The sequence below is a fragment of the Xenopus laevis genome, chromosome 5S, assembly GCF_017654675.1.
Source record: "Xenopus laevis strain J_2021 chromosome 5S, Xenopus_laevis_v10.1, whole genome shotgun sequence".
Classification (NCBI taxonomy): Eukaryota; Metazoa; Chordata; class Amphibia; order Anura; family Pipidae; genus Xenopus; species Xenopus laevis.
Genome location: NC_054380.1, coordinates 88,193,179 through 88,221,036, shown reverse-complemented (window position 1 = coordinate 88,221,036; position 27,858 = coordinate 88,193,179). Strand labels below are relative to the sequence as shown.

At 36.8% G+C, this 27,858-nt stretch overlaps 1 protein-coding gene across 3 annotated transcripts in view; it reads right to left on the bottom strand.

Annotated features, from left to right (window-relative positions):
* dis3l2.S (DIS3-like exonuclease 2) overlaps positions 1–27,858 on the bottom strand; it is a 203,490-nt gene that overhangs the window by 44,576 nt on the left and 131,056 nt on the right. For all 3 annotated transcript variants that reach the window (XM_018265604.2, XM_018265606.2, XM_018265603.2), the window contains 2 exons: positions 27,491–27,724; positions 11,211–11,290 (listed from right to left, as the gene is read on the bottom strand). In XM_018265604.2, the coding sequence (XP_018121093.1) occupies positions 11,211–11,290; positions 27,491–27,724 (314 nt within the window). The remainder of the gene's footprint in view (positions 1–11,210; positions 11,291–27,490; positions 27,725–27,858) is intronic.

Genomic DNA, 27,858 nt, shown 5'->3' with positions numbered 1-27,858 from the left:
CTTTGAACTTTTGGCAGGGTTCAAATTCAGGTTTGTGACTCTCAGGATGCCACCTTTTATGGAAAAAAATAATTAGTTTTTCTTCCAAACAACTCATATGAATATACTACAAAACAAGTTTGAAGTAGCTGACAAACCTGAGTTTCTACTATTCCTTGTTTCACTATTTTAGTTTACAGAATTTTGTTGTTCCATCCAAAATTTAGCATTTCCTTCCATCTGAAAACTTTTCATAAAATTGACACCCATAGCTTAATATTTGATAGCACACACTCTTAGAAAAGAACAAGTGAAAGCACTTCTAAAAGCTATAAATAAGTTTTCCTTATCTGTCTATCGACTATTTGTTATTTTCAAACTGATCAGTTCAAGATCCCTGCTTCCTGAGAGCATCATTACATCAACTCAACAAATAAGTTCAAAGAACTGGAATCAAGAATATTTTTGCTGTATCAAAATACACGTGGCCTCACAAGTCTGTGTTGCTTGAAATTGTTACAAGCTGCTGCCAATGGATAGTTGTGCACCTGAGGAAGGGAGTGAGCCAAAAATTAATCTACATAAACAGCTCATTATCTGAATGTTACTTGCAGGTGTTTTTATCCATAAAATGTTAATACTCGTTTGTTTCATGTGGCTAGTTTTAAGATGAGTACCCTACTGCTGAGATTCCAGAAAACCGTATTTAAAACATTAAAATAACAGAAGTACAGATTAAAAATGAGAGGTTTGGAGAGAGACAAAGGAGTAATAAGAGGAAAGGCTGGATATACTGTAGTTTCAGCAAGTTTCTGAGTTCAACCAGAGTGCAGCATTTAGGTCATGTGTAAGTGCACACGGCTCAAGACAACGGAAAGCACAAAGGATAGAGTGCACAAGAAGACCACAAGAATTAAAGATTTGTTGAACTTGTGTCTGCTCATACCTAAACAAAAAACAAACAAAAAACATTTGGCTGCAGGATTTGACTAAAATGTGTGCCTGCAAAATGCACTGCAGCTTTTTTTATTTCTTAAAGTACCTCAATCAAATCAAACAGGGGGCATAACATGGAAGTTGCAATAGCCTACTTATGTTCTCTAGGCTCCAAAGCTGTTAACTACTAAGTCAGATCTCACATCAAAAGAAAAGATCCAGTACAAGGACTAATGATGACTAATACCATAGACTTTGATTAGGTAAATTAAAAAGTTGCACAGTTGTGAAATATCAAGAAGTGGCAAAAGTTAGTTCATGGAGAGAAGAGATCAAGGGTTCATTTCACTGGATACATCTCAAGACTTGTTCTTATGAGCTCATCTTTGGCACATCTAGTGAACACTTTACACAGCTTAATAGGTTTAGCAAGCTTCTAACCACTAATACAAAGGGCAAAATTTATCAGGAGCACACGGAGGTAAGATGTTATCAAGTAAATCACACCAGAACAGCGTTAGCCTGAGGCCATAGCTTACGTGAGGCAGATACACTTTCTGTAGGTTCTATTTTGATGCAGAATAATATTTTTAAATTTAACATGCTAAACTCATTGCACAATAGATAGAATTACATCCTGAATTTCCATGTTCTAATACACAGATTTATTAAATGTTTAGTAAACATTTATTAAATGTTATACACAGATGTATTAAATGTTAGACTCGCAGATACTTACGGCTCATGGAACACCAAATATATATATATATATATATATATATATATATATATATATATATATATATATATATATATATATATATATATATATATATATTTATTTATTATATATATATATATATATATATATATATATATATATATATATATATATATATATATATTTATTTATTTTTTTTATTTTATTTTTTTTTTATTTTTTTTTTTAAACTGGTACCTAAATATTGTGGAGGAGCCTGTCATTGGTTGTAATAGAAACCACCTTCTCACCTCTGGTGACAGTAATGATGGCTCCTCTACAGGATTCGGGTGCTCCTCCACCAGCTGGAAAACTCAGGTAGTATATGTCCCTTGTACCATGACCTATGGATCACCAACAGTATGCATTTTAGCATACGTTATTGGGTTCAGTTATCCACAAACCCATACCACCCAACATTTTGGAAATAAAAAGAGGGACAAAAAAGGTTTTGACCAAGCCCATTTTTGTGGCCACACCCCCTAATTACCATGTTTATTCTACCAAATTTGGCAGGTTATGAAAGGTTGAACATATTTCTGTGCTTTTTTCTGTTATTACAGTTTTGCTAATGAAGGTGAATTGCCCTTTAAGCTGTGAGTCTAAGTTCTCCCAATAGAGAATTACAATTACTTATTTGCTTATCTGAAAATTGTTATAAAAGTATCTTCATTGCACCTGGTGGCTGTTCTGGGCTCTCTGCCAAAAACGAACTAAGTTAGAAACTTTGTATCTTTTTCTGGCTGTTCAGTGCAGAGAAAGTCCGGACATTTCAGTACAAATGCGGGATTGCGGGTTTAGCTGTCAAATGCGGGACTGTCCCACTGAAAATGGAACAGTTAGGAAGTATGCAAATCCATTATTCAGAAAGCTCCAAATTATGGAAAGGTCAACTCCTGAAGACTCCATCAAACTATTCAAATGTTTAAAAATGATTTCCTTTTTTCCCTGTAATAAGAAAACAGTACCTTGTACATGATCCAACGTATGATCTAATAAATCATTATTGGGGCAAAACAATTCTGTTGGGTTTAATGAATATTTAAAACATTTTTAGTAAGCTTAAAGGAACACTGTCATGGGAAAAAACATTATTTTCAAAATGAATCGGTTAATAGTGCTGCGCCAGCAGAATTTTGCGCTGAAATCCATTTCTCAAAAGCACAGATTTTTTTATATTCAATTTTGAAATCTGACATATTGGGGCTAGACATATTGTCAATTTCCCAGCTGCCCCAAGTCATGTGACTTGTGCTCTGATAAACTTCAATCACGCTTTACTGCTGTACTGCAAGTTGGAGTAATATCACCACCTCCCTTTCCCCCCCCCAGCAGCCAAACAAAAGAACAATGGGAAGGTAACCAGATATCCGCTCCCTAACACAAGATAACAGCTGCCTGGTAGATCTAAGAACAACACTCAATAGTAAAAACCCATGACTCACTGAGACACATTCAGTTACATTGAGAAGGAAAAACAGCAGCCTGCCAGAAAGAATTTCTCTCCTAAAGTGCAGGCACAAGTCACATGACCAGGGACATGAAGACCCAGAATCCATCATGTCACCAAAAAACAATGGAAGGAAGAGGTTGAATAAAACTAGTAAACTAAGGGAGAGGGGGAAATGACCCCTACAGGCAGAGACTAAGGGGGGGGGTACATTTTCCCCATTAACTTGTAACTGTTTTGACTAACACAATTCTGCTCTTAACCATTAATTCCCAAAGAAAATAACATAGTATTAAGAATCTGCAGGAAAGTATTTTCAGAACATCACTATAATACATAAATAGTAGGTTATTACAAAGTGTGGGCTATAGTGTTATATTATTTTGATTTATGGCCTGGTATTTATATAGCGCAGACATTTCTGCAGTGCTTTACAGAGAATATACATCATGCACCTCATTTCCGATCACATTCATACATAGAAGGGACACTTTTATCTGGAGTCAATTTACCTGTTTTGTTTTGTTTTGTTTCACTCAGCATTAAACACTGTTTTCAGTGACATGCAGAAACCTTTGGTTTTGATGGGTGCCTAATTTGATTATCTCAGTGGGGAAAAATATACATCATTCTATCCGGAGACAATTTCCAGAGTACTAAAGAACTAAAAATTCAGGGCGAGCACAAAGCAAGGAAAAAAAGGAAAATTTCTTGTGAGGCTATTTATTGTGACTGACAGCAGAACTAATTAATTACAGAAAGCTGAAATAAAGTAAGAGACATGAAACTGAAGGCTTACTGTAGATCTAAAGAACCTTACCTTACCAAGAATAACCTGAGTTTAGCAAATGTTTAATGGTGTATAACACTATTATGACTCAAACAGTCACATTAATATAGAAATGCGCAACTTAATATGACACATTGAAAATAACATCATACTACAGGTATGGGATCAGTTATCTGGAAATACATTATCCAGAAAGCTTCGAATTTCAGAAAGGCCATCTCTCATAGACTCCATTTTATTCAAATAATCCATATCTTTAAAAATGGTTTCCTTTTTCTCTGTAGTAATAATAAAACAGTACCATGTACTTGATCCAAACAAATATATTATTAATCCTTATTGGAAGCAAAACCAGTCTGTCGGGTTTATTTAATATTTACACAATTTCCTTGTAAACTTACGGTATGAAGATCCAAATTACGAAAACCTCAGGGCCCGAGCATTGTGGATAACAGGTCCTATACTTATATTTGCCAAAAAAAAATACATTATGCTAATACACAGCATACATGAATATACGGAACTCCCATGTAATGGCACCTACTCAGGAATGAGCTGCTCCTGGTCAGGTACATGTAACTAATCTAAATAGAGATTTTGCGGATGTTTTTTATTTTGGGGGGGGGGGGGGGGATAATACATCCAAACACTGAAAATATCTTATGTCAGATTCAATGTGTGCTGGATTATCTGAATATTGGAAAGTCTTTTTATACAACATCTATGTATGATTATACTAAAATTGAAAAACTATATTGGGGGGGGGGTGGGTAAAATAAAATGAATCAAGTTCAACACCTGAAAAACCTATAATAATTTAAACGAATGATGTCCAAGCATATTGTTTCAAGTACAGGGCCAGTTATCAGAAAGGTTAGATCTCATTTACAAAGCCACATAAGTGCAATTGGTCAACTGAAGCAAATGTGATCGTGCATCTGAGTCATAAAAATCTATAGAGGCTATGAACAGATGCACATTGGCAACTATAGGCATCTGGCTGTAAAAGTCTGATCGAGAGGGAAACAAATTCTTTCATCAGACCCAGGCAAGCTGTTAAAGGAACAGTAACACCAAAAAATGAAAGTGTGTCAAAGTAATTGAAATATAATTTACTGTTGCTCTACACTGGTAAAAGGTTGTGTGTTTGCTTTAGAAATACTACTATGGTTTATATAAACAAGCTGCTGTGTAACATAGGGGCAGCCACAAGCTGGAAAAAAAAGCACAGGTTACAGACAACAGATAAAACACCATTTTATAGGACAGGGCTTATCTGTAATGGGCCATGTAACCTATCCCCTCTCCTTTTTTCTAGCTTGAATGGCTGCCCCCATGGCTACATAGCAGCTTATTTATATAAACTATAGTAGAGTTTCTGAAGCAAACGCACAGCTTTTACCACCGAAGGGCTACAGTACACACTATTCTTATTATTTTGATACACTTTTTTTTGGTGTTACTGTTCATTTAAGTCAACTTCACTCTGCAGAATTCTGCAGAATTCCTTCCTTACCTTGACACAAAATTAGAATCCATTAGTTTAACGGTAGCCTCAATATTACATCATTACTGGTAAGGCCAGTTAAATTGGGGCTTTTTATCCATGTGATAATCAGGAGTTAATAACAAAAGGAAAGAAGTAGCAACAATTGCTGTGTATGTGGCAAAATAACAGTAAGTATGGACTAAACTCATTGGGGGTCATTTATTAACACTGGTCAAATTTGCCCATGGGCAGTTACCCATTGCAGACAAATTGTTGCTTTCGTGGTTCTACCTGCAGCTGCCTGAAAAAAGCCAACTGATTGGTTGCTATGAGTTACTGCCCACAGGCAAATTTGCCCAGTGACTGATAATTGAACGCAAGTAACTATGTGGTATGCCATATTCTAAATAGGTAAAGTGTCACTTTGTGTATACAGGCAAAGTTGGTAAATTGGGAATTATGTGTTGTATAAATTTCCATCAGTGGCTCATGAGCTACCTTTTTACAAGCACACTATACTTATTTTATAACAATAAACATATTTCAGCGCTGCACAATATGTTGGCTCTCTAGAAAAATGTAATAATAATATTGCTTTGTTCTTAGAGCAAAAGATAAGTAATCCTGTTGTTAAATGTTCTTAGTTGGTAAAACTAGGCAAATATGTTGAGATTTTAACAATATTAAAATCTATTCATCTTGTATTTTAAGCATATTCATATCCCTGAGTAATCTGTACTGCAAATTCCATAAACTAATAAATGCAGATACCCAGACGTAGAAGGGCTAATGTGCAAAATAAAGTATACCAATATTTTAAAGGCCCTTAGCTACTGTCAAAGTAGTTAAGAGTTGACAGGCAATAAATATCTTCGCCTGTGGAATCATAGTGAACCCACAGCAATGTTTTATCACTGCAATACAACCATCAGTTGCCAAGGAATCACTTTAATCCTTTGAGCCTCTCTCAGCTCACTAATTACATCAGAAAAACACAAAACCATCAAAATATTTGGTATTTCCAAGTAAATGAGAAATTGGGTCAAGTCTTATCAAGTTAAATTGTTCAACAATCTAAAATATTTGTCATTTAGTATTAAATCTTTCGAAACACAAAGTGATTCTGAATGTTTGGAAATCAAAGCTATGGGATACCTCATCTACATTACAGCACTCTTCCAAAAGGTTGGTGATCAGGGAGAAAACAATCATGAAACATGAGAAATGTCCAATTACAAGCCATGTACAAAAAAATAAAACTGTTCTACCCGCTAGCAGCAATCTTTTGCATTAAATCATTAAAATTTTATTATGTATTTACTAAAATTATTTCTTTAAAATATTCTATTTAACGGTAATCATTGAAAGAAATAATGCTTTGTCGGACATTGGTAACATCACAAGCAGTTTTTTTCACTGCAAAAAATGGGAATTTTATTATGATTTCCCCTTAAAGGACACCCTGTCACATTAAAATAGTTTCCCCCACCAGAGGTGTGGGCTAGTAAAGCCCGAACTCGAATTGGAGGAAACTTTTTTTTTTTTTGCATGTTTGTTTTTTACATTTTTCCTGCCAGCACTAGGCAACTCACACCAGGATGAAGCTACTGGTGCGAGCCATGTTGTGTAATGCACAAGTAGAGCATCTGACGGAGGCACCTCACAATCTGATGTCACATGCATAAACATAAAAAGCAATTTGAGGATCTTGCTCATTAAGCTCATGCTGGTGCTGCCTACACCAGGACAGCCTAGCACTGCTGGGAGCAATTTTTTTTAAAAAAACTATTGTTTTCAGGCATCACTCTTGTTGTTGTAGACATTTCTTGACATGCGGGCTTCACCCAGGCTCACCGACCATGCCTAGCATTTTAGGATATAATCGAAATAAAGAAAACAAAACACCAGGCTGTGCTCACATGCAGAATGCAAAGATTATAGATGACTATTTTTGCCTGATGACTTTAATCAAAATGACGTATACACAAATGCAGACGGTTTTAGGTCTAGCTTGTTCAGCCATTCAGCTAAAGAACAGATGCAGAAGTATTATGATACCTGCAAAAGATAAGAAGTCTATTTTCTCTACTCAGCCAGTCAATTTCCTTAGCTTATTCTAAAAACAAAACTTCTGGGCCTAAATTAATCTACACTTCTTCTAAGCTAAGTCTACTTTGAATACAGACATTTTACCAAAGTGTTCCAAAATGATTGTAATAAAGAAATGTTGTATACTAAAACCATGTCTGCAGTTTTTACTAATGGATGACGTAGCTGCCTGGAATGAATAATGTAAAGGACTAAATGAAACTAAAACAGACATGTAGACTGATGGATACTACATTTTATGCAATGTTTCAAAGAAAACCCTCATAAAACTGCACATAGCTTAAGATTGTTTTACAGTCATCCATTTTTCTACCTGCTGACACTTCTCTTGTATGATTGACTCTTATGCTTGGTGCTACATTTCAGGTGTACAAGATTTTTCTGCATCACATCAATGCATTTTTGCAATAAAATGGAGTCATTCTGTGGCCTGGGTAACTAAATATTTACATGTATGAAGTCAGAGGAAATCGTACATAAGTGCGCTGTAATTTAAAACTTGAAATCAATTAATACATATAAAATGACAACTTTATCCATTATCTGCTTGCTGCATTCCCAGCTCTTTTAAATAAAGTAACCATTAACATTTTACTCAGTGACCTGCAAGCAGATTGATTTCACTCAAAAATTTGCTTGAAAACTAAAATTCACGACTGCTATTCACATTGAAGAATATATACGAAAAGTAATAGTGGAATTTGTAATAGTGGAATTAAAGCAGATACAGATTATGATGTACACCGCTAAGGTATTTAAAGGAATCAAAATTCAAAAAAAGGAAATCAAAATTAAAATAAAATAAAAGGAAATCCAGATAAAAACACAGATAAAACACCCTAAATATGAATGCCATGGGTCCACTGAATCGTTTGATGCCTAATATGCATAGGTTTACCTACGGTAAGTATGTAACATATAGGGACCCCAAAATGAACACACCCCATATGAATTATAATTTCTGTGATCCAAGATACCACAAAATTAACTAACTTACAGCATTTTATGAGCACAGGTACAAAAAAATACATTCAGCCCAGAAAACCATTTATATTTGGAAAGGACACTTTTGCGCCAAATCCAAATTGGGTATGCATGTCTACTCCAAAGTACCAAGCCGCAAAGCTTTCCTAAATGTTGCAATATTGGTGACGTTTCTGAAAATCACTTTAAAACTTCCAGTTTGCAGCATCTTATCTCCTACATATCATTAGGTACCAAGATAAACACTAAATATGAATGACTGGGATCTGCTGAACAGTTTAATGCCCAATATGCATACATTTACCTAAGTATGTGGCATACAGGAGTCCCAAAATAAGATACCCCATACCAAGGGGCAAACGTACAAGAGTATGTCTTCCCCCAGAAAACCATATATTTTTGAAAAGTACTCGTTCCCCTGAATCCAAATTGGGTATGCATGTCATTCTACTCCAAAGTACCAAGCCGCAAAGCTTTTCTAAATTTGGTGATTTTGGTAAAATTAACGAAAATCATCTTAAAGCTTCCAATTTGCAGCATCTTATCGTAATATTAGGAACCAGGGTAAAACAACCTAAATGTGAACACCAGGGGTCAACTGAACAGCTTTATGCCCAACGTGTTTTGGTTTACTTAAGTATGTGGCATGTGGGGAGTCCCAAGATGAAGACACCCCCATATGATATCATTTAAGGTACTGCAAAATAATTTACAGCATTTTACAAGGGATAAAGCTTCAAAAAAGTACATTCCCAGAGAAAGCCATATAATTTTGTAAAGTACACATTCCCCTGAATCCAAAATTGGTACAGATGTCAGTTTACTCCAAAGTAAACCGATATCTGTACTATGCCGCAAAGCTTTCCTATAGTTGGTGATTTTGGTGATATTTCTGACATCACCTGAAAGCTTCCACTTTGAAGCATCTTATTTCCCACATATTTTTTATAAAACATACTAAAACATACTAAATATGAATGCTAGGGGTCTGATGAACAGTTTGCTATCTAATGTACATAGGTTTATCGAAGTAAAGACCCCAAAAACCTACCTTGTGGATACTTATTTGATGGCTTATAATTTATTAACACACTGCCAGCTTTATGTGTGGTAAAAGCTACAAAAAAGTATTGTGACCCCTGAAAACCATAAATATTTTTGGAAAGTACCTTCTGACTAATCCAAAATGGGTAATTATGTGTTTCTACTCCAAACTGCAAAGCTACGCTAAAGGCAGCAGTTTTTAATGACATTTCTGAAAATTGTCTAAAATACTGCAATTTGCAGCATTTATCTCACACAATTTCTTACGTACAATGTTAAACCACCCTAAATACGAACACTAAGGGTCTACTGAACAGTTTGATGCTCAATATGCATTGTCATTTTGGAGTCAGGAAGGAAGTTTTCCCCATCTGAGGCAAATTGGAGAGGCTTCAGAAGCATTTTTTTTTTTTACCTTCCTCTGGATCAAGTAGAAGTTAATGCAGGTTTTACATGGACATAAAAGTTGAACTTGATGGATGTGTGTCTTTTTTCAACCTAACTTGCTATGTTACTAACCATTCGGTCCTGTCTCCTCAACTGAGAAATGAAGTCTCTTATTTAAGGGTTTACTCTCCTTTAAATAGCTAAGTGAGAATTGAACTGTCAACCAGATAGCTGCTAAAATTCCAAAGTGGAGAGTGAATGAACAAAAAGCTAAATAATTAAAAAAAAACACAATTGAAAAATACCATAGTCTACATCATAAGTTAAGGCAGTGATATATTTACAGCATGGGGCATGCAAATTCCTTCTGATTTAAGAAGGTTTTTACTGCAAGTTTTGCAGTAGGTATAGGTTTTTGGCCGAATTTATAAAGCTAAAACAATTTCATGGCTGCATTACAAATATATAAGAAGCTTTCACAATTGTAAAATAAATATAGCTTGTATTTTAAGCGCGCTCTTGAATATTTTTACCTTTCAACAGCCCATATAGAATGAGTAGCAATAAGAACTACAATTATAGTTATTATTACTGTAAGGCCTATAGAAGTCAGAGCTTTTTTGTAAATAAAGATTGTTAAATTGAGTTTTTAAAGTTTTAACTATAAGAAAAGCACAATTCCAACAGAACCCCTTTTATTGGGCTTTTAATACACACAAGTTTATAATGGCTCTTTAAGGTCAAGAAACTACATATATAGCATAGAGAAATTTCAATATTTGCACTTGTGCAAATCTTCTTGCCAATGTTGGGTCCTCAAAGTTCTCAATTTCCATGCAGAAGTGTAGAAATCTGTACAGCACACACTGAAAATTGCAATTTATTTCAAAAGCTTCAGGAGATATGTAAAGGGTCAAGGATACTACTACAGGAAACCACTAGGTGGTGGCAAAGAACATTTTTTATGATGACAGAATTAAAAGCAAGAAAAAAGGGGAGTACAGCAGCATGTTCAGTCAGCTGCTAATAAGTTGAGGGCTAAAGGGTGTAAAATCCACATTCAACTGGCTATAAAGTTTAAACCTGTTGTAGAGACATGATTTTTTGCTATGTACAGAATTATCTTTAACATAGGCTTCACATCCACCCTTTGCAGACAAGTATAAGTTAAAACCTTTCCCCAAAATCACTGGTGCAATGATAATGACGTTTCCCAACTCTACCAAATGTTGCAAAGCAACATACAACAGCTTGCTATGAGAGCAAACAATGGTTAACATACTTGTTGCTGTCTCTGTATTGGTAGATGTAGCATCCTTGAGGCATCCCACTCTCTTTGTCCAAAGTGAAAGTTAATTTCAGCTGCAGGAAAAATGGGGAAAATGTTACACGTTGTACTAAGGTTAAACAAAACAAAAAGTTTAAAGGTAGTGCTCATATTCTCCTCTCCTGCAGAAGAATTATTTTAAACAATATTGGTGACATTTAGAATACTAAAATAGAATCTTGGCTTTGTACAGAACAGTCAGTGCGAGAGTGGACACTTTTATTCTCCAAGATAAGCAGCTCGGTATACTCCAAGGGGGTAGAGTAACTCACAATGGCACACTACAACATTATCTACTGAACTAAATCATTAATACTATATTTAACACAGATGAATTGTCCTGTTTGCTTGTGTTGCTGAACTGAGAAGTTGGGGATAAGTATGATGTTAAGTCGGTGCTACAGCAGAAGATTAAACAGTAGATTTTTTATGCTCCTAGTGGTGGTGCCCTGGCTGCAAAGTTCGTCAAGGTAATCTGGTGCTCTCTCAACAGCAAAAATTGATGAAAGGTTATTGTCCCCACCTAGTCTTTGAGTCAGCTCCCTTTGCTATTTCTGGCAAGCACTTCAGTAAGAGGATGTTTCCTCTGCCTTGCTGTAAGTTCACTGGCATCTAGTTGCTTCTGTGGCCCTTTTGGTTGCTCAGAGGGTTGCAGACATGCTCCAGTTCACTAACTCTATACTGGACCTTGTCCACAGTCAGATGTGTTGTACCTCATATATGTTTTCAGATGTTATTTTCAGATAGTTCACTAGAAACAGAGACTTTTTTCAATTATATATTTTTTATTCTAAGCAGCTCTGGGGGGGGGGAGTCTGCTACTCTGTAAAGTTTTCTAAATTGATACATTAGTTGATACATATCTTATCTTTGTCCCTGCTGAGCAGAATCACTGAATTTCATTAAAGGCAACTGTTATAATTAATACAATAGTTGCTACAATCCCACAGATGATTCTGAAAAAAAACAGCAACTACTGTAACAAACTAACAGTTAAGAATCTGCAATTGGCTGCCAGACGGAAACACCAGAGACAAGAACAGTAAACTTTAATTTTGGAAAAATGGAAAGCAATTGAAAGAAGAGTCTATTTTTTAAAGAACAATCTGAAACTAACTGACCTGAAAAAAGTGTTTAGAAGGTACAATTGTCAGCCATGAAAATTCAGATAATTGTACATCAGAACAAAATATTATCATTCAAATAAGCTTGTTTGAAACACGGTTTTTGTTTTGTATAAAAAATAATAATAATATAACAGCTACATTTTATCAGAGCACATGCAGAATATGTCTGATGTTAGATCTCCCAAACCCAGAACAAACCCCATGGTCCCGGTCACAGCTCACTGTTCTGCCTTTGTCAACCTTTCACTTCGGGTGGAGCACTTCGCTACTGGGATGCTGCCAGGTCTTAATGTGAGAGAACCAAGGAGAGAGTTCTGGGCGAGCAAGGAAACATGCAACTGGAATGGAGAATAGGAGCTTGGTCTAGAGACAGGCTGCGTCAATACCCAATCAGGCCTTGCAGTACAGAATCAAGAGAGAAGCAAAGTTGAGGTCACAGGCCGGGTCAGAATACCAAATCAGGCAGCGTTGTACAAAATTAAGAGACAGGAGCACAGTAGGGGTCACAGGCCAAGTCGAATTACAAAGGTAGCGTGTTCAAATTGGGATCCAGAAGAATAGTGAAAATACGAGTCAGAACACACAGTAAATAGGACTAGAACAGGAACAGGCATGGTCAAACACAGAACAGTTAACTAAAAAACAGAATAGACCTTTATGTTGGTCAATGAACAAAAGGCGCCTGCGCCCTTAAATATTTGAATTTCGCACCAGCGCGATGATGTCATCCGTGACCATGCCGAATAAAGCCGAAGTTAGTTGATCAGCAGGAGAACCCGGAAGATGCAGCGCCATTCAGCAAGAGGATGCTGAACGAAGCAGACGCAGCGGGTGTCCCCTCCTTGGGTGCAAGGGGACCACTAGACCACCAGGCAAGTTCCTCACAACGTCAAAGGCATATGTGATTTTCTTGCAAGAGGAAAACAAGCCTATACTCTGGTCTGAGTGATTACATATTACAGAACATTCATTTTTTTTAAATTTGTTATGGAGATTTCATATGTATCACTCTGGCAGCTGTGCTAGGGGACTTATGGTTTTCTTAAGTGTAAAACATAGGCTATATTACATTATGTTAATTAACAAATTATGTGCAAAGTTTTTTTATATAGGTAATACCTCACTGTTCAGTCACTCACTGGATAAAACACTGATCAGAGCCAACCACTAGACATTAATGTAGACATTTTGGCAAAACTTGCTCTGTGGTTTGAGGATGGGAAAAGTAACAAATAAATTACCCATACTGTTAATTAAACTCTTTTTCCTCTCTAGGTGGAATCTGGCATCAAGACAATTAACCCCTATGGCCCACATGTTACCACCTTAACACCAGCTGCCAAATAACAATAAGGGCAGAAGAAATGATGGCACTTCTTTTTACCAGGCAACCAGATGCTGAAATGAGCTGCTACTTGTATTTAGTCAAAATGACTTGTGGGCTGTCACCCCAAGATTCTGGTGTAGGTTAGAAGCACTCTAGAAAGTATTCCATTACTGATGACTGAATGTGCAGCGTGAAATCTCATACATGTAAAGTTAGTAGGCTGCTGTACAGAAAAACTGCATACTAATATACTGTAGAGCCTCTGCAAGTGTTTCCAGAATTTAACTAATAGTGGCGCTTACAAGACTATATCTGGCATAGTAACTAGGCACTTGCCATCCGCTTTGCAAAGAACACTCTTTATAATATAAATGGTCCACAATGGAAAGTTACTGATGGATTACATCGTCTAAGCAGGAAATATGCAAAACTTTTTTTGCATATGCAGTCAGTAACACAACCAATCAAATTGTATCTGTCATACTGATGGCTTTATAGGCAGTATTTCAAGAAACTATTTTCGCTTCATATCATTCTTGTTTTAATAACCTTATTGTATAACAGGGATCACCTTCTCAATCCAAGCAGAAAGTTGAAAAGTTGGAGTGAGCAAAAAAAGGAAAAAAAAAAAAGAAAAATGTGAATATACCCTACACTCAACAAAATTATTTTAAACCTCCCTGAAATTGCATGCTGAACAGACTTCTGGCTACCCAGCAACAGCTTTAGTTTCAATAAAAAAAAATCTGAAAACAAATTACAGTTCTTAAGCTTTTAAGAGATATCAATCCTGAAATACCCATGGAGGAGTAAGAGAATAAAGATGTCAAAAAGACAGGGAGGGTACAATGGTTTAGTCAATCTATGCATCTAGTTATCGGTTCCAAGATGAACTGTAGTGGAATAAACAAGGCACTTATCACAACACACACACTAGAGAGAAAGAATTCATAAAAATTCATTAGACTGGATAAAAAAAGAACTTGTCGCCTCTTTGCCGACAAGCGGAGGAGGGTAATGCTTGATAATTGAAAACTGCATGACTGCATCACAATACATAACATCACTCACGCACAGCACAAAACCACACATTTACAATGATTGTTACCGCCCACAGGGTCACTCTTCAAACGATTAGCCATGGGCCTGGTATTCAGAAGACTATGGACGCCAAAAACCCATTATGTTGGAAGTCGAATTCCCCCAAACCCTGTGTTTGTGTGTTGAGACTTTAAGAATGGTGATTCTGTGGAAATTAAATTTAGACATTGCATGGCTGAGCTATGAGGCACCGTATTCAAGCTGAATCAATTCCCAAAAACACTATTGTCTTCAAAAATTTCTATGTCTCAGTAGGAGGCTCTCTCCCATCCAGAAACCTACACACACAAGGATCTATTGGTGGATAGGTCATTCAGTGCAGAGAACTGTTGACTGCAAATTTAACAAAAAGGAGTCCATTACATTTTGTAATCCATAACGTGTAACAAACAGACATTAATTCTGTTTGATGCTCTTCTGGGTGAAAACACTACTCATCCATCACTGACACCAATGGTTCCACCAAGGCCTGGGTGTTCATTCACATCTTTAGCAATAAAGATTGCATGCCATGTGGATTGAACAGAAAAGAAGGGAAAAGCTCTGCTCATGAGTTGTGATGAAGCAATTATAAACCTCAAAAACATAATTATGGACTTTGATGGATATAACACATAATTAGCCTGTTTTTTTAAATCAAGACAGAAATGCACATTTAGGTGATCAAATGCTAAGAAAACCTTTTTTTAGTGATGATTTTTGTAAGACAAATGCAACATTTAAAAAGTCTCTAAATGATGTAAAAATAAATCATATTAAGCATGCTGAAATAATTTTGGAAATGTTGAAATACTATTTTTTAAAATGGGAAGTTCTCTTCACCAATGGCTCTAGGAACATAATTAGCTGATCCAGTGAGACCTGAATGATTTTTGTTTAAATATTTTAAATAGCCTACAAATGCCTGCCTCCCCTCTCCCTACACCCAGTTTGCCACATACATTCGAAAAATGGCACATAGGGTATTGGGATTGGCAGCTACCATCTTTGGCCACTTTGATGTCCTTTTCCCAGCAATCACCAACCCAGAAGTATGCAAAGTTGACGTAACAATTTCAATAACACATGCTTCTGGTCACCAGAAAGCTGGGAAAATTATGTCAAGTATCCCAAGATGGCGGCCACAAACTCCAAAGCTCTACTCAACAAGAACATTAAAAGGAAGTATTGGGGATCAACTGTTCAAACTGTGCACCCAGTTTGGATGGGAGGTCCCTGTTTTTTTAAACATAAGGGTTTTAAATTAATTTCACTATCCATTAGAGCATAATGTTCTACATTATGGAAACAGTCATCATCCAGAAAACCAAGATTTCTAGCATTCTGAATAGATGTCATTACTGTACAATAAAACTTTTTAATGTACCCAAAAAAGGTTTCATTTAAAACAAAGACATCATTAATGTGATGCAGTATACTAGAACTTCACATGTTTGAAAACATGTTCTTCTAAGTCATTAAACTTTCCAGAACTAAAACATTGCGGTGAAAAAGCAGATTTCATATGACTTGGAAGTTAGCAGAACATACTGTGGATTTGGGTTAGGGAAATGGTCATTCCACATTGCTCTAAGGTCAGGCTGCATATCCCCAACTGAATTGGAATGGGATAGTTGCTACACAGCTATTAAGGGTTTTTAAAGGGCCAAACACAAATTGTAGCTCTTGGACCTCAGCTCAACCAAAAGGCATAGTGCTACATTGTAGAGATGGTATAAGAATCACAAAATAATCTAAAAAAAGCTCCCGGCAGACATGACTTAAGACGGTAAAGGGTCAGAGTATGAGGTATTATAAATGGGAGGGAAACAAGTATGCTTTTTCCACTTTGAGATGTAATGTTTTGTTGAAGTTCTAAGTTCTCTACCCATGTACACTGTGTTAGAAACCAATTCTGACAAAGCTGGCACATACAGTGAAGTGACAATCTGTTTATTTTATCACTTTTTCGTTGAGAGGTGCCAGATACAGGGCAGAACACACGGTGTTAATAGACCTGCCTAAAACCAAGGTTTCTAGGAAGCTAAAGGAAAATCAATGTAAACTCCCTCAAGTAAAACACATTTCATCTTATTAAAGATACAATTGGTGCCAACTTTTTTTTCCCTTTAAAGTCTATATAAAGTCTTTTATTTCTCTGGTTGCTACAAAGTCAAACAAAACTGATTTATCTTCACCTGTCATAATCCCACCTAGAGGAGGACTGAGCTCAAATCTAAGTGAACAGAAGAGGAATGACATCACTCAACAAACTGGTATGGGGCAGAAAAGAATGATGGATGGTGCGTGCAGTCAGATCACTTCTGTCAGATTTAAAAACAGCCAGTCACTTTTACATTTCAAAAGCATGTTTTGGTGAGGGTGGCAGCTAGAGACTATTTTAGTGTGAATGTGTTTTATGTGTGAGGATATAAAGATTAAACCTAACAGAAAGCCACACATACTATGAAAAATGATTCATGTGCAAATCCTTGTACACAGTGACAGCTGCCTTGGTGTATAGTTTATAAACTTCTTAGTACATAGATTTTTTTAATTGTGCCCAGCTGGTTTGTAAACTGCTGTAGAACATGCAGGCGTATTGTAATATAGGTCTTTGTGAACCAACAAAAACAATATATTTAGAAAAATATCAAACATATAGGTGTATCCTGGCTTCCTAGTTTCCATATTGGGTAAGGCAGCAAGTCAGTAGATTAAGCAGACTTTTAGTCACTCCAATCAACATGGCCCTGGGCTGTTTATGACCCAGCAGTCTTTCCAAATTTTGATACTAATGACCTGTCATACTAACAAATAATTTCAAATCCTATTTTATTGTGCTTCTCAGGCAAAATAAACAACTTACATATTAAAAAATATTTATATCATATCAAGACAAACTTTGTATCATCCAAAAATCACGTGCACGCATCAGAAAAGAAGACATGATGTCCATGCCCATGCACTGGCTACACAATTAGAGGGTAAGGAGGGAGGTTGAATGTTGGAAAGTGAAATAAGTGCATCTATGCCTGAAGCTGGCCATAGATAAAGTTGTATAAATCGAAGTTTCCGATTTTTCCGTACCATGCTGATCAGTCGCTTAGTGAATCGGACAGGTGAAAAGATTTTAGTCGGCTAACAATAATTTCTCTGAAAGTATCTGACATTATAAATGGGTGACTGTCACTGCTATTTGTCGGACATAACTTTCATAAGATTGCGGTCATGGGCAGAACATAGTCTGATTTGTTCTTTTGCTACTTTATTTAATCTGAATGGTTAGTGGCAGGTTGGAAGATTGTGATGTCTGATCGTTTGTCGGATACAACGGTAAAATCTGCACGTCTCTGGCCAGCTGTTGGCATAAAGGCTGGAAAGGCAAACAAGATAAGACTGCTGTGATATTAAAATAACAAGTATGGTCGTTTTAATAAAATAATCTGGGTTTCAAACTTGAAAAGGACTTCTATTATACAGCTATTTTTGTTTGGGTGACAGGTCTCCTTTAAAGACAAGAGTACAGCTATCTAGGAGAGAAGCCCAAGTGCAACTTCAGGAAGACAGCAGATAAATTTAAAGCCCCGGCCACTAGTAATTGCTCAGAAAAAGACCCTGCTCGAGCCTTTGTAGGACGGCGCTAACCCTTAAAGCTGTTTGGGTGAGTGCACGTGGGCCCCCGGGAGCGTCGCTAGTCCCCTGTCAGTTTGCAGCTTGGCTGTAAGTGCAGCACGTTGCAGCCAGTAAGCTGTTACTCCAGCTCCCTACCATTTTACAGCTTGGCTGCAAGAACAAGGGGGTAAAAGAGGTCTAGGGACTTACATTATTACCTGTCTGTATCTGGTTATACCCATATTGCCTGGAACAGTGTCATTAAAGGGGACAAGCAGCTTTCTTACTGAACACAGTCTGACTTTCCTGCACTGTTTAGGCAAGGCAAAATAAGATATAGACTTTGCACTGGGTGCTGTATGGGAAAGGAAACAGAGTCAGGTAAAATCCTGCATCAGTCACATATATATGCTAACTAGCAATATGCAGTGAGATACCAAGTAAGGCTCTGCTGTCCTTCAACCCAAGAATTTGCTCTGACCATGCTCCCCTCCAGGTAGAATTGCAGCTGGGAGGGAGATGTAGACTGTAGCAATGGAGACTGCCTCCAAAGTGGATTAATCATGGGCAGGTTAGGGATGCCTTCGAAAAACAGTTTAAAGAGTACTGGGCACTTAATCAGGGATCCACCCAAGAACAAGTAGTTTGGGACGCAGTCAAGGCATTTGCGAGAGGGGCATAAGTCTCGCTAATTAAGGCAGCTAGAGTCAAACAAGATACTCCACTGGAGTCTCTTTGAGGTAAGTTGGGAGAGGCAGAAGCAGAATTTATTAAGGATCCGAATGAGTCACTGGGAGCAGACCTGGCTTCTGCGCAGAGGGAGGTTAATTTGGCGTATGTCCAAAAGTATTCACAGGGGGAACTTCAGAGAGCCGCATTTTGGTATGATAAAGGGGATAAAAGTGGGAAACTTCTAGCCATCCTCTCGAAGGATCCCAGACAACTAACTTCAATCCCTAAATTGATAGCTGAGGGGGGCCAAGAAATTCGAGCGCAGATCATATCCTCGAGGAATTTTTTAAATTCTATACTAAGCTATATAGTTCTAAGAGTCAGAGTAGGCCAGATACTTTGGACCGTTTCCTACGCAGTACCGCAATTCCTAGACTCTCTCCAGAGGAGGCAGAGGGTCTTAACAAGCAGATATCCTCTGAGGAGGTGGTTGAGGCAATAGAAATGTTTAACAACGGTAAGACCCCAGGTCCAGATGGGCTCCCCATAGAATGGTACAAGGCTAACAAGGAATTCTTGGGACCCAAGCTCAGTTAAATTTTTAATGCAATCCCATGGGGGGCTCAGTTACCGGATAGCTCCAAGCTGGCTACAATTACCCTTATACTAAAAGATGGGAACCAGACCTCAGTAACCAGGCCACAGTAGTAGAGACAGCAGTCATCTCTAGCCAACCAGCTGTATAGAGGCTTACCTGCATTGTACCCAATGACCCCACCCCCATGAAAATGGTAATCCAGGTGTTTCAGAAGATTGTGTTGTCAGGGCATAAAAAATCTCACACCTGGTCCAAATGGAACCCTCTCTGGGGTAACAATGCACTAGGAGAATTCAGAACCTTGCCGGAGGTTAGTTTCTAGGCTAATGCCAAGGTGAAATACTTAGGGGATACAATTGGAGCTGGTGAGCTGAAACAGTTTGCTCAGCTCAAAGAGGAATATGGCCTTCATAACCAGATGTTCTTTAGATTCCTAATATTAAGACACGCATTCCAGGCCCAATTTCCTTAGGGGTCCCCACGGATAGCTGAGTCTACCCTTGAACACTACAGTTGTAGACCCGAATTAACCAAGCCCCTTAGCTGGTTTTATGCAATTGGGCTTTAAGGGAACTTTGATCCCATACATCAGGTGTGTAGGAAATGGGCCTCTGATTTCCCATCACTAGAGGAAGAAACATGGGTAGATATACAAATTCCAGAAACTAATATATGTATCAGAGATCGCTTTATTCACATTAAATTCTTAAACAGAGTGTATTTAACCCCACACTTATGTATCAGGGTCATCTTAAATGCAATGCGGAAGCTGGTACCTACTTGCATGTTTTCTGGGGCTGTCCTAAGATTCAACAATATTGGGCCACAGTACTTAGATTTATGAATACATTTTTTGGACTATTTGAAGGACTTACCATGCCAATAGACTATGCCTACAGCTCCCTAGGCAAAAAACTGACATATACTGCCCGTGGTTGCCCTGAAAAATTTGGGAAACTCTGGGAGAAATGGCTGGCCATCCCTTAAATGGATATGGTAACCTGTTTGTGGTTAAACAAATATATGATATGTGTGACTCAAAGGGGATGTCATTTTATGTAACTGGGAAAGCTCATCTTGCTTTGCTGTTCTTCTATCTTATGTTAATTGAAAATCAATAAAGAAAATCTTTAAAAAAAAAAAAATACTACCAAACTAATATATATTTCAGTTTATTCCCCTAGTAAGCAAGGAAAGATGTCACAAAGCAAAACCATTATGGTTTTATAGAAAGGTTAGCAATAAGGTTGGTAAGAAAAAAATTCAGGCAAGTTAGTTTGGACAGCTGAAAATGTTATCAGGTACACAGAGACCAATTATACATGCAAAAAAAAGCTATTAAAGACGTTAAATAGAGAATAAAAAAGGCACTGCAACAAGGCATAAGCTAAATCCAGAATTTTTATTTAAATATGTAAATAATTTAAAATATAAAGCAAGATGCAGTGGAGGGAGGTACATTGTTTGATCGGAACAGGAGGACAGGAAGAAAATCTGTGTTATTTTTTTAATCTTTTTATCAGTTTATTTATGCAACTGAGGAACCGGCAAATATAGGTTTCTCTTTTAACAAACTCATTTCAAATTATATAACCATAAATGGCTGGTTAACGCAGAAGGAAGATGAAGAGAGACTAGAACACGTGAAAGCACACAAAGGTCCAGGACAACATGGTATTAACCGCAGGGAAATAAAATGTGTTCAGCTTTATGATTGAAACCCTGCTTTACCAAGTGTTCCATAACTCTTTGATGCCTGGCATGGTTTAGAAAGATTGGTGATCTGCAATGTGGTGCCATAATTGAAAAAGGGATCCCACTTTTAGCTTAAAAAATATAGGCCTATTAGTTTGACATCAGTGGTTGGAAAGCTTTAAAGTGGGGGTAATACGAGATATGACACTTGAATGCATTGTGCCTCATGATTTTATTAGCAATAGATCTTGCCAGAAGGTAATTGCCTTCTTTGAGGAGCTGGCACCCAGACATCAGGGTGGTAGTAGATGTGATCTACTTAGAATTTGCTAAAGCATTTGATACGGTACCACACAAAGGGTTAGTGATTAAATGAAGTAATATTGGATCACAATATTTATACTTAGAGGAGAATGTGCTAAAGGATAGATTGCAAAGAGTGATGGTAAATGGAACATTTTCTAAAAGAACCACTGTTAGTGGAGTACAACAGGTGTTTGTCCTAAATTAACTAGCTCTGTTTTTGCAGAGGATACAAAATTGGGCAGAACTATAAATTCCATGCAGGATGCTGCAATTTCCAGAGAGGTTTGACTAAAGCAGAGAACTGGGCAGCAAACTTGCAAAGGAGGTTTGCAGCAACAACATGAATGTTGGTTAAATACTAAATGGGAGAGTGCTTTGGGTCTTAATTGTGAAGGATTTGGGGATTTTTGTAGATGAACTGTGCTATTCTAGGCATAATTACTTCATGGCTAATAAAGCAAATAAAGTACAGGTATAGGATTCCTTATCCAGAAAACCATTATCCAGTAAGTTTTGAATTATGGGAAGACCATTTCCCAGACTCCATTTTAAGCAAATAATTGTAATAGTAAAAATGATTTCCTTATTCTCTGTAATAAAACTGTATCTTGTACTTATTTGTATTTGTACAAAGGTACTTTTTAAATTGAGTTGCATAAATCCATATCGGTGCAAAGCAATCCTATTGGGTATTGATTACATGATTTTTAGCAGATTTAAGATTTGTTCATCCAAATTACAGAAAGATTGCTTATACAGAATCCCCCCGCCAGGTCATTAATACCCCTGCAGTACTCCATTGGAAAATGTTCCAACGCTCTTTGTAATCTATCTTTTAGCCAGTTCTTCATCCAGGTACAAATACAAAGTTCCATGCCAACATTAAGAAAATTTCTGTGTTGATGTTAACAATTAAAATGATTTTCAGTCTAATGTTGTCTAAATGTTTTGTTATAAAGATAGCTGCAATCTTTCCAATACAAAAAAACAGAAATGCTGTTTGTAGGAGAAAGAAATGGCATTTATCACTGAATTATACTTTCTTAGGAACAAGGAACAATTGCAGAAGTTACTTATTGATGATATGGTCTCTTTAAAAGGCACTACAAATATTCATGTTGATTTGACAATAATTTCCAAAAATATCATCACTGTCCAACCAGTTTCAAAAATCTGGATGGACAGTGTATTTAACATTAGCAACAATAACTTGAAGCTATACTTATGGCAGAAATATTTTGTTCTTTAAAAAAAAAATAAGAAAATGTTTAGTTTTCTAAGAATTGAGCACACCATGAACTATTTCAAACACTAGTGAAAATAAATGTGACGGCAATACTATGACTCTTAATTTCCTCAACCACACACACATATCTTAAGCGCAAAAATAACATGAAAATCAAAACGCGTGAAACAACGAGTCGAGGCACAACATTTAAAAGGAAATATTTTATGTTCTAGAATAAAACTATAGTAAGGGAAAGAGAAATCTAGACTACACCATAACTCTGCATAGAAATATGAACTGGAAGGGGGATTGCAAATTATCAACCCTGGTTCCTATTGTTTCTTGGAATAATATATTATAATCGCTTCAATAGCAATTGTGTGCTAAAAATTTGTTTACTATAAAGATGGTCTGTTAAAAAGTTCCATTACTACAGGAGGCAGTTCTACAGATGCTGATAACCTACATTTATGTACATTCTATAATAGTTAACTAGGAGATTATGTTCAGGTAATGCTTGCCAGAACTTTTACTTAAATTTGTTTTAATTAATGAGGTGCAATATTATAAAGTAGGGATGGCTGTCTTTTACAATGCAGAGGAGCAATTATACAAATGTGCATGCACTGTAACAAGCATTAGTAGAGCTAGCAGTTAAACATGTGAAATATGGAATCAACTTTGCGAACTAATATGGTTAAATCTGCACCATAGCAGTAATTCATTATGTTACTAAATGAGCCGTGATGTTCCATAAGAAGCTAGGTAGGTGTGGATTGCTGGCAGGAAAATGTTTCACAATTGTATATATTAACATGAGGGACACTTTATTTAAGAAAACCAGACATCCAATACCTATTAGCCCTTACAAGAAACTATAATGCAAATGTCATTTAAGAGGAAATGATTACATATGCTTCTGTGCACTGTGAAGACAGCACAATAGTGAGAGATGCATACAGTCTGAAGTGATGAAGCCTGCAGTCAGCCTATAACTGCACACACAGGAGGACAGAGCTGCTTCTCTGTTATAACTTGCTTTGTTTTCTCTTCTCTCTGACTGCTGTCCTGTCTGGTGCCTTGATTTTTGACATGCTGAGGAAATAAGGCTTGGCTTTTGTTTACATGAACATTCAGATTCTTTACTTTTTATAAATGCTTTAAAACTAAAATTAGTAAGGCGTGAAGTAATAACTGCTCAGAGTAGGACAGCTTAAGGTATGTAGTAAGCAAGGTCCCGCAGGGAAGGATTATAGTTTGGTGCTAGCTTTCTTCTGACACATGAGGCAAATAAAACACACAGAAGGCCACCAAATCTACAAAAGGCAGCAACAGATGGAGCTTCTTCATAATCAAGAAAAATGTGCTATTAAGCCTTTCAATAAGTAAAAACTAAAAGTATAGCAACAGTCACATCAATGGGCTTTTGTTGCCTTCATGAGATAAAAGGGTGTGTTGCATCCAGATACCTGGAAGTCAGTAGATGTGCAACATGTATAAACCATCACGAATCCTGTCAATCAGTGCACAGCTTATGCTACTGATAGTATCATGATATTAATACCAATGATCCCCCCTCCCATTAGTCATGGAGCCATTAATTGAAGATTTACCACATCTTCTGACATGTCATCGAATTACTTCATTCTGCATTTATTCATATTGCATTAACATGCCCAGATTTAATCCATAAATTATAATTAACTTTAATTCTGCCAATAATGCTGAATTATCCATTACTTCAGACTGTTTTAAAACACAGGTGGATTGAGCAAATTCCCCTTAAAATGACCTAATGCAGACCACCTATTAACATTTCAGGTAGACAATTTCAGTAAACGCTACTAAAGACAGCTTTAAATATTTTTGTTTTATGTGCTACTGTGAGCTCAGTGAAGAACCTGAGCCACAATCCAAAACACAGATATAAGAGCCATGTTAAGACACAGCAAATAAATGCAATATTTAAATAGTTTTACAAACACAACTTGATAAAAATGCTGGCCATTGGACCAGCTTTCCGAACCAAGAGAAGGTGCTGCGTACAAATGTATCTTATCAATGGGCTTTTGCCACTTTGATTACCACTGTTCTAAATGTCATAGCGTGCATTTTAAATACATAAGTATTACACTAACAATACTAGCAATGAATAAGAGCCTTAAAAGGGTGAAATGATCAAATAAATCCACGGCCTTTGAGCAAGACTAATGGATGTATAAAGGCAAATAAATCTAAAACTTATTAGGAAGCCATGTCATAAAATGAAATTCTAATTACATTTAAAACATCTTCTAGGGTTATTTCCAAATTTTCACACAGTTGCCAGTTAAGCTAATTTCCAATGAAGTGTGAACATAAAGTCATTTGAGTGACCTTTTTAATCACCTGTAAGCCACTGGAGCATCCTGTCCATTGCAATTTTAGAAGCTGGGCCATATTCCCAAACTGAAATAGACAGGAGACTGGAAAATAACCCTATTTTGAAGATCAATTGGATTTTTACTAGGTGAACTTAAAGGAGAAGGAAAAGTTTAAATAACAAAAGTTTCAATAGTATTATCACATTTGTGCCTACAGAACCGCTATAGTAGTTCATCTCTATGCATATTCTTACATCACGTGTCTTCAAAGTAATCTGTGTATTCTGTAGATTTTGGTCACCATTTTCTAACCACTGATGTCACTTCCTCCTGTGGCTCCTGCACATACGCAAAACATTTTCTTCCCTTGACCCTGTTGTGTCATCAATATCTTACGCTGTTCAACAAAATGTAAACACTCACATGTTTATAGCAAGGCCAATGTTTTCTGTAGGTATCACTTTATATGAGTGTGGGTATTTCATATAGGGGTGTGATCTGAAGAATGTGATTAGGTTGGAGGGGGAAACACAGTCAAGAATATTGGCACATATGCGTTTGTCCGGTGAAATCTCTGTTAGGGGAGAAAGGGGAGCAGCGCTGGATTGTAACAGGTACTGAGTTGTATGACACAACATTTCATTGGAAAACGAAGCCACCGGACACCGAGCTGTGGCCAGGGGAATATGTTGCAGACTATGTTAAGGCTGAGATTTGTAGACAGTGTTGTATAGAGTCTTTCCTCCTCCTTTAAACTCCTAATATGATTAAGAATGAAATTGAATTCCCTCTATTTATTTTACATGCTAGTAACTAACAGGATTATACATGGTGGAATATATACTGCTTCTATTAGATTCCTTGTAGATTACATTAGTGTGCATCACTTAATCTCAGAAGAAAAGAACCATTTTTGTCAGGACCTGGTGACCCAGAGGAAGCAACACTGCAGAATGTGTTCCAGTGGGCAGATATAGATTTGTGTCTAAATGAATAGTTATGAGAAGTTAGATAGATATTGAAGTTGAGGGAGCAAGCAAACAAAAACAATTCGCAAAGGTGTCCATTTTTTTGCTTTAAAACATAGGTCCATTGAGTACAAGCTTTATCCTTACATTTATAAACACAAAACAACAGTATATAATACAGGCATCACCATTGATTGTCATACTTGTATTGCATTCATTTGGCCGCATTATGACATGAAGCACTTAAGCATGACGATTTATATGGGCTGTGCGACCAGATATTTTATAGGAAGCTTCAACCTCACCAATATGGAGATTTTGATCTAAGCGTAAATTAAAAAGATACATTTATTTGCTTAACTGTGCAGTCCGCTTATATTCCCAGGTGTGATGCAAGAGCATCATATATGTTTTATCAGTACTTTTAATACTTTACTGCAAGAAACTGAAGTGCAGTTAAAAAAAGAGAAGATAATACAGTATATAATAGCTAGTTCTTACAACTAATAAAACAAAAAGCAAAGGTATGCGTACTGAAAAAGGTGCATATAAATAAAGGAGACAGGGACATGTATGTCCCATCTTTACCAGACAAGCTTTCAAAACTGCCTGGCAGCAAAAGATTTTCCTCAGTAGAAAGTGAATTCTTCTTCCAGACCCCTAGCTAAACACAGGCTGGTGTCATTTTTAAGGAAAGGGGAATTTTCTGAAATAAAAAACATGTGTGAACTAGTCCCTGGATTGGGTACTGACAGGCATGTCATTGAGATGGTGCAGCTGTCATTACCTGAGCACAGAGCTGCAACACTTTGAAAGCATTCACCCATGCAACATCGTTTTTGTTTGTTTTAGGATGCAATTAAAATATTCTCAAATCTGGATCAGAAATCTTCAGTGGGCTGGAATGTAAGCAAAGCTTTTTGGATTTCATCTCATCCTACCAAAGATGTTGCACTGTTTCCATTAAAATTGAGCCCAGATGTATTTTCTAGATAATGTTAAATATTTGTTAAATAATGTAGCAAGACATATATAGCAATAAGAAAAAATGTGTTAATGGATTGAACATTAATGTTAATGTTCACTCCCCAGATAATGTGACCATTACAGAAGCAGGTAATGTAAATTGTAACTAGATCTATGGATTCCAAACATAATCATGGCAAAAACAAAGCAAAAGTGGCATGTTTGGTGAGAGTGGGTATAATATTAATAAAAAGGTAAAAATCTGAGAGCAGCAAAAAAGAAATTCGCACCTGATCGAGTCTTAAGGCCCCATCATCAAATCGCTGTTTACGCAGGTTCTGTGCAATAAGATGAAGGTTTAGTACAGCTTGGTGTATCTCATTAATGGTGTGCTCTGATGACACTGGGGGCAGCTCATGCTTCTCAATCTTCTTGTCTGGGTGGTTTATCATGTTTTGGGCATGGTCATAACTTAGCTTCACACAAGAGCAGATGATACTCCGACCAAACCATTCATCCAGGATCTGCAGGTGGAAATGTTTAAACAGAATATAACTGTGTGTGTGTCAAAAAAGGTTATTTGAATAACATACAAAACAAGTACACACAAAAGCCTACATATTAAAGGAGACAAACCCCTTTATTGTGTATATTATAA